The sequence below is a fragment of the Branchiostoma floridae genome, chromosome 2 (assembly GCF_000003815.2).
Source record: "Branchiostoma floridae strain S238N-H82 chromosome 2, Bfl_VNyyK, whole genome shotgun sequence".
Lineage (NCBI taxonomy): Eukaryota > Metazoa > Chordata > Leptocardii > Amphioxiformes > Branchiostomatidae > Branchiostoma > Branchiostoma floridae.
The window spans coordinates 30,606,970-30,615,170 of record NC_049980.1 but is presented as its reverse complement, the minus strand read 5'-3'; the positions used below and the strand labels follow the sequence as shown (position 1 = coordinate 30,615,170).

The 8,201-nt window shown below is 41.6% G+C and overlaps 1 protein-coding gene across 1 annotated transcript in view; it reads right to left on the bottom strand.

The window, feature by feature from the left end:
* Window positions 1–4,733: 4,733 nt before the first annotated feature.
* The window catches only part of LOC118409753 (neuroendocrine convertase 1-like), a 34,442-nt gene continuing 30,974 nt past the window's right edge, over window positions 4,734–8,201 (bottom strand). Inside the window, exons 14-16 of the mRNA XM_035811037.1 lie at window positions 7,875–7,979; window positions 6,149–6,325; window positions 4,734–4,987 (exon numbers count right to left, since the gene is read on the bottom strand). Of these exons, the coding sequence (XP_035666930.1) occupies window positions 4,820–4,987; window positions 6,149–6,325; window positions 7,875–7,979 (450 nt within the window). The 3' untranslated portion in view covers window positions 4,734–4,819. The remainder of the gene's footprint in view (window positions 4,988–6,148; window positions 6,326–7,874; window positions 7,980–8,201) is intronic.

Genomic DNA, 8,201 nt, shown 5'->3' with positions numbered 1-8,201 from the left:
AGGATTCGAACCCGGACTTATCGGTCCAAACGCTCTAGCCTCCAAGCGACGCTGTGACGTCTGCTCTCTCCCAATGTAGGATGACCGTGGTGTTGTGGTATTAATGTAAAAAAAAATTCCCTCTGTCCCAAGGGCACAATTTTGGTTGCAAGAGGATTCGAACTCAGGACTTACTGGTCCAAAGGCTCTAAACGACGCCGTAACGTTTGCTCCCTCCCAAGTGGAAGGATCGGGATGATGGGTTATTGATGCACAGAAGCTCCGGTTTAAGTGGGATTACGTGTAGGAGGTCGCGCTGAGGTCAGCGGGTGGCACACAACACGGCCTGATGGATCAGACGGGATGCTGTTTGGCCTGGATACATGCTCACAACACTGAGGGGTGACCCTCTTTTTTATAGCTCTCCGTGTGGTTTTAAGTGGCTGTAATACGGCCCCCTTTCCACAAGACGGCGATCGCGCTGCGCTCTCACTGCGACCTAAATAGAATATGTGTAACCTTTGCTTTCACACTGAGTATATTATACAAAACGTAAAAGTGTGACTGAAAAGACAACAAAACACAAAAAGTGCTAAAGAATCGTTTACTTTCTAAATATAATTCGTTGAGAGATATGTCAAAATTTATGTCGCAGAGAGAGCGCGGCGAAGAAAGGGGGTATAATGTTAGATATTGGGCGGATACTGTACGCGTATATGCTAGGGCAATGACCGAATGATTGTAAAGTTTGATGTGTGATGCCTTGGGGAATGTTGAAACTGTTATGTTTCAACGTTTAACATCACGGCCAATATATGTATTACAAGGCTGTGGTACACAGTGAGATATCGGAGTCTCTTGTTACGGGCAGCAAACGTTCATATATGTACCTAGGTATACATCTCGAAGCAGATGTAGGGTGCGGCTCAGTCTCTGGCAGTGTTGTACGCTCGTGTTGGCAGCTTTATGTAAATAAAGCCTGTCTTTATTCAGAAACAGTGATATGTTAAAAAAAACGAGTTGAACGTCCCTTTGATTTTTTATTTATGGCATACATGTTGTCTCATAAACTTGAATTAAATTTCATTACCGGGTTGAGTACTGCGTCTTCTTTGTTGTGAGTTAGAAACATATATCATAAAGACAGCGGGATATTGCGGGATCCTTTTGCAAGAAGAGCAAATCTGTTATGAATATCGCCATAGTGAGCGCGGTGTCAGTCAATTTTCTGCGGTTCCCATTGCATATTCCCAGCAGACCAAACTGATCAGCAGTACATGAAAATGAAATAGTATGCCACCCGGGCTACTGCTGATATTGGTTTTGAAAAATGTTGGAGCATTTACTTTAATGTTGGACCGGGCAAACCTTATATTTTCTATATACATATAAGTGGCAGTGGTTAGCTGATGGAAGAAAGGACAACCTGAAAGCTCGATAAAAACGCCTGAAAGATGTTCAAAACAATCCGGAGCCTAACCTCTGCTTGGAGAGAACCAAAAACGTTGCAATTCCGAAGCAATTCCGCTCCCTGACGTCACCCACAATGCACCGCGTTGGCCACGAGGTCACGTGACTGCACTCGACCGTTGTTGTGAATTATTCATCGATATTGAATGACTTTATAAATCATGCGGTAAAGGCAATTAGAGATGCAGGTCAGGGAATGGATCGATCCAGGAAAAATTGACACGTTTTGTATGGATATTAAAGTACCCCGGGCAAGGCAGACAGGCCATCTGGCCGAGTATCGAACTGCTGAGATAGAGAGCTGAGGGTCTGCATGGCGGGATCTGGCATCGCTTTCTTAGCGCTTAAGTCAGGAAGATCAGCAACAATTTACGGTGAATTCAGAAAGGCCGTCAAATTGACGACAATATTCCTCTATGACTATTTGGGTATAAAGCCAGTGTGATTTGCTGACGTTCGAATCTGTCGATAATCTGGGCATTCCCTAAACGGGTGAATCATGCAAACAATTAACATTATCTGCCGTGCGTATTGTCAATAGGCGCGTCTTGGACGTAATACTCCAATCTTACATCCATGCGGGCTTTAATTTTCGATCATCAATCACATTGGATAATTACTTGACATGCATATGGTTAAAGATTGTGATTATCATGATGTTTGCATTGCTTGTATGCGTGTGTGTACTCAGGGCCTCTTTGAAAAGTAGTGCACAGTCACGGATAGAGATACCACAGTACTAGAAATACACAGGTAGTTTGTAGATATCTCCTCTGCTTGGGGACAAGTGACATAAGTTTGGGCTCTCTAGAAGCTATTTGGAGTCGCCAAGGAATTTGATTAGTGGTCTTTGTTGCTCCCGGTGTGTTATCCTTGCTATATAGAGATACATGTACAGATACAGATGCAGATACAGGCGCAGATGCAATCACTATTGTCAATGTCTGATTGGCACTTGTTCATAGAACCCTCTTGAAAGTTGATACTTGGTGTGATTTAACAATTGCCCGTGCACTAGCGCCACCTGTCTCATGTACGCTGCATTACAACTCAGCCAAACCAAGCATCACACAAGAAATTTCCCAAAATATAGGGGAATAAATTGCTTTATTGCATCTGGAATATTTCAAAATACTTACTTGTGCGAAGGTTCAAATTGATTGTACTTATCTGTTATCATATCTGAAGTATAACATAGTTATCACATCCGGTAGTCACTTAAATAATGTTGTAATCATTGTCATCGTCTTTGGAAAAAAGAAACACAATCTGCGGCATTTTTAAAAGCTTATCGAAGTCGTATGATAGCACGGCAAAATCTAACGTGTCTAGCAACATCATTTCCCTGTCATTTTGTCTATTCATTCATATCATTCACATGCATCGCCATATGTTTTGTCTCTTTCCTGGCCTGACGTACACATCTACTCTACTATGGATGACGGTATCAGTTTGTTTGCATTCTTAGGATTCATGGACAAAAATGTTGACGAAAATGGTGGTATCTATCTTCGTGTACCTGTGATATAGAGCGTTTTCACGAACACAAACGTAAGACAACCGAATAAAGCCTGCGTGTAAGTGCTTGCCGCCACATTGGTGACCTTGATTTGCATATCATAGCACATACAGTAGCTCAAGACTTTTAAGAGGGGTTTTATGTGTCTTTCTGATGTTTTTCTGTGTAAGTTTTTACACACTTGGCGTCGGTATGGCATAACACGGTAGAGCGATGGGCTCAGAACTAAGACGTCCCGGGTTCGATGCCTGCCATGCTCCGACATTGTGCTTTTGGAAAGACACTGAAAACGATTTCACTAATCGCGATCATCACGAGTGATGATCAAAAAGCCTTCCGACTAATCTGTCCCCCCAAAAAAAATTAACAAACAGAGATTCGGTGCGCCAATGTGCCATCATGTATGTGCCAACATTTAACACCGAGAGCCGTATTTTTTTACACACTTACAATAGAAGCTATGTGAGAGGGGTATACGATCTCTAGATGTCCTAAACGCTAAACATAACATTTCCTCCAAATTGGCGTCCCTATGAAAGTCACGTGAAAACGCTCTATACCACAGAGCCACATACATGTTGGTTAGCAGTCTGCACATAACACACCATTGCAAATTGGATGGCAGTATCCATATAGTATCAACTCCGACCTTTGTCCAGTTTTCAGAACTTTACACCAAACGGAGATTCTTCACCGACAAGGTGTCATACTCATCAAGGAGGATCTGGATTTTGTTTTATTTTCGGGTTAAGATTGATATTTGGTACGTGCTGAATATGTTTTGTCGAATTATCATAAGGTAAAGTTGCTTTGTATCTTACTGCCACAAATTTTGTTGAAATTACCCGAGTACCCATAACGTTCCACTAAAGCTATTGGACAGTTTGTTATGAGGAAACGGTCAAAGGCGTTCAAACGATTCAGCCTCGGAAAATTTCATGTCAAAACGCTATCCCCGCCCACACAGACCATCAACATGGTCTTACATATTGGTTTTATGTAGTTTCCGTATTGTAAGAGGTCATTGCCACCCAATAGTGCTCTGGTGAAATGACCAGTGCATCAAACAATAAGGGACGGGGGACAATATTGGTGCCGTCTCGTGCGTGAATGCTATGAAGTGTACCAGCTTAAACGCCTTTTTCCACTTTGCTAGCATGCTGCAGTCGAGGAATATGCATCTTACAATGTCAATATCAAGGGTGGCTATTAACTCCTTGCCTATTGCTTCAACTTTACAAACTGTTTCAGACCGTTCAGATGAAATTAAATGTGCAAAGGAGCACGTATTAAGAGCTGTTCTGGTGATATAAGATTGAGGCAAAATTACTTTTGTGCTGCTTTAGAGAGATTGTCGCCCACTCTTTTCCTATTTCTCTTCACTTTTCATATAACAGGATGGGTAAATCAAGGTCAAGACAACAGGTCTTGTGTCTATTGATTATTAGATAAATAGCAGGACAATGCGAGGATATCTGGTTTAGGTCGTTTTACGGTGTAACTGTATCACCCACATTTCATTCTGATATCTTTCGGTCAATGAGAAAGAAGATCGTCATTAGTCAACAGTCTTATTTACTTTCTTATCTGTTTGTCGTTTGTTCCCACTGTGGTTGCGGAGTGCAGTAACTCCTGCTAGCTCTAAATCATCAAAAATAAAGCTCGTCTGTCGACATGGACTCTTGGTAATCTCACACAGATAGGAAATCTGATGAAAAAATCACTTATCATGATCATATGCATACTATCAGACGGTAACCATACATGATTTCTACAATTTTATTCTCTAAGACCAGTTTGTATTTCGTTCCAGTTTCTGGCGTTCCGTTTTATTTTCTTTCACGTTTTTTTTCATGGTTCATAGCCCAGCAGCTGTAGGTAGTATTTCACCAGGTTCGCCTCTTTGTCCAGGGCATTCTGGGATACCCACGGGTCCCGGATGTACTGTGACGATGGCTTGTTGTACGCATGCGCTGGGTGACGTGGGCTGCTCGGTGATTTCATTTGCCGATGCAGGTACTGCAAAGAATTAAAAAAAACACTCAAAGCAAGCCCTGGTAGGGAACAAGTGACTGCGAAGAAAAATTCAATTTCTTTAAGTATTAGCTGGATTTATGCCAGGGACATCGCCGTGGATTATGCAAATCTTTTTATAACATTAAGCACGGCTGTGCCTTGAATGTCTTGTCATTAAGAGCCCTAATAGTGCAATAATCGTTTGAAATTTCAGGGTAACATATCAGTATTCCCCATACACACAGTAACAGCATCACACAGCAGTCCGTCGTATGTGGTAAACATATATACTAGTCGATGAAGTATAGAGATCATCTGTACAGTGCTTAAATGATAACTTTTCTGATGGTAAGAAAAAAAATTAAAGCCATACTTGGCTTGCATTAATGTATGTTTAATACTTTCCTTTGAAACTGCCGCTAAGATCAGATTTATCATAAAAGCTGATGTGTTAGAAAAAAGCCATTCCTTCATGGAGAGTATTATGATGGTTTACAATACTTGATATCTACTTAAAGGCCACATCCAAAAATCCCGTTGCGGAGCTAATACAACGTAAGCTACTTCCGTAGATGTGGGTAATAATGCAAAACAGCTCATTCTTCGCAATAAGGCCCGTACTTAGCTGGCCCATGCATGGCGGTCTTACTGCTACTGCTAGCGCTGAGATTAACATATAGGGTCGGCGCTAAGTCTCACACACCTGTTGTCCATCTGGTAGTACATTTGTCACTATGGCAACTTCACGCGTTTGGATTATTTTGGAATAAAACTTGACTAGGCTTACTGCGTTGTGAAACCAACGTAAAAAGTGCTTTTTTTTTGCAATTGTTTCCTTCGTAAAAAAAAGTGCATTTTTCGATATCAGCCAGAGATGAGAATGCTACAGCTTGAATTGATCACTGTTTTAGTCTATGGTTTTAGACTATGAGAAACTGTAGCCGCCACTACTGGCATGTAGTTCTCAACGGTCCAGAAAATTAGTTTCATTACTACCTGACTAGAAACTCTTTCGAAGACAGTCAATTTGAAAATTTCAACTGCCGGGTGCAAATAAAGCTTATCTTACCTAGAAAAATACATTAGCAATCATTTCGTTATAAATGCAGTTGCGTCTGTCATAACCGAACACCAACTAAGACTTTTCGTTTTCACTTTACATACCTTGAAAGCTTCCCAAGGACGAAGGTCTTCGGCATCCATGTATACGTCTGATCCGGCATCAGCGGCGGGTTCGAACGGGCCCGAGTTGACGGGGTTGAAGTCAGGCTCGTAGCGATTCATTCCGTCCTTCCAGTTCACCAAGAACTCCGTCTCTTTTTCTGGAGTCTCTGCGATTACCTGAAATACGTATACATCATCTTTATTGAGAAAGTTGTTTTTGCAAGTGCATGCCGTGAGGCTAATTGCAAGTGCATGGTGGAAGCAGAGGAGACATATATGTAACAACGAACAGTGATATATATTTATTGTAGAAGAGGCTACTCGAATCCTAGTGTTATATATACTATTTCTAAGCGGGTTGGGTTTTACTTCATTTTTGGAAGCAGGGAAAGACAAAAAGCCCCACTATTTCTACAATTTGTGGATTCTGAGATTTTAATAGGAAAGTGGCTTTATTGAGCGGCCAGGTTACATCTGGTAAAAACTCGGCATGTGGTTGTCATTGGAACAGGTGGCTGATCTATGCTATCCTACTTCAAGGCTATCCCATTAGGCCCACCTGGCACTTAAGATGTGGCTGCTTGTGAACTAAAGCTGGCTTAAAACACTGCCGACTTAAACATTAAGCCTCCAATGCCGTCATTGTATTTCATGTCCCGGAAGCATTTTCTAATGAGATATAGAATGCGCATCCAATCTTGAAGCGTATCCAATGTGTGGATGCTACAATCGTTTCTGAGAAACTGGGAGGGTGCTTTAACGTTATTCTTTAGCTTCATTGCATTAGAAATCGATGAACTTGTCCCTATAGTCCATTATGAGATGCCTGAAAAAATATCGTTTCGTAGCCCATAATCAGTCCACTATCATAGAATGATAGCGTGATGTCCCTCTGACTATTTTAAGGTATATTGTTCTATGGTCCAGGTGGAACATCATGGTTCTGTGGCTCTTTATCCATGCAAATTATCTGCACATGTAGTTATCAAGTTATGTTGATTTATTTTTTTATTTCGGGAGTAATCACATAATTTGCACAAATTTCCATTAAGAGCTTAGGACCATGATGTCCCACTGAACCTTAGAACAACATACCTTAAAATGATCGGGAGACATCGTGTTATCATTCTATGATAGTGGACTAATTATGTAAAGGGTGGGCTACGAAACCTTATTTCTAGGCCCCTTCTGAGAATCTCCTCCTGGACTAGTTGGGCATCTGTTTAGTTTATTACGATATCATATTCCATATTTCGACAATTGTTTATAAGATGAAACTTGAAATGTGCCGAGTGTGTAACTGTTACAATCATTTGGGAGAAACTGCGCTTTTGTATCAAAACCAGTAAAACACAACATTATAACGTTATTGTATGGGCTTGTCCATAGGGCATATTTACAGTTATCAGATTCAATGTTGCGGCTGCGTTTGCTCATTTGATGAAATGTGAAATATACCCAATGTGCAAATGCATCATTTATAGGAAACTGCACCCATTCTAAATCCTTCTCAAGTAAAAACAAAACACTATAAGTATAACGTATAGTTCAGGCTTGTTGATACTTAATTGGTCGCTTTTGCCTTTGAAATAAGAAACTTCACTATTGAACTTCACCACTAACAGGTATCAACACCAGTAAACTACTACAAAACAGTGTTATTGTTCGTCCTTGTCAATGGGTCGCTACATTTTTCCTTAGGGCATACTTATGATTAAGGGCTCACCACGCTCCCAGCAGAGCCGAAGGGACCAGAGCCGGGGATCCAGTCCTCTGACTCCCGGGCGGGGGCGGCATCCGCAGCGGGGGCTGGGGCGGATTTAGCGGCCGACTGGGGAGAGAAAGAGGCACGGATTATTCATGTGGTATCCTACAGCACATGGGACCACGCTTTGCAACACGGACATAACAGTTCTTATGGTATTGTCTTACCATAGCAACTATCCAAACATGATTAACATACACTTACACCCTTCCTTCTCCTACGCATAGGGTCCAACGTCGTCGCACAACGACAACAGGCGTTTTGCGACGACGTTGGACCCTCTGCGTG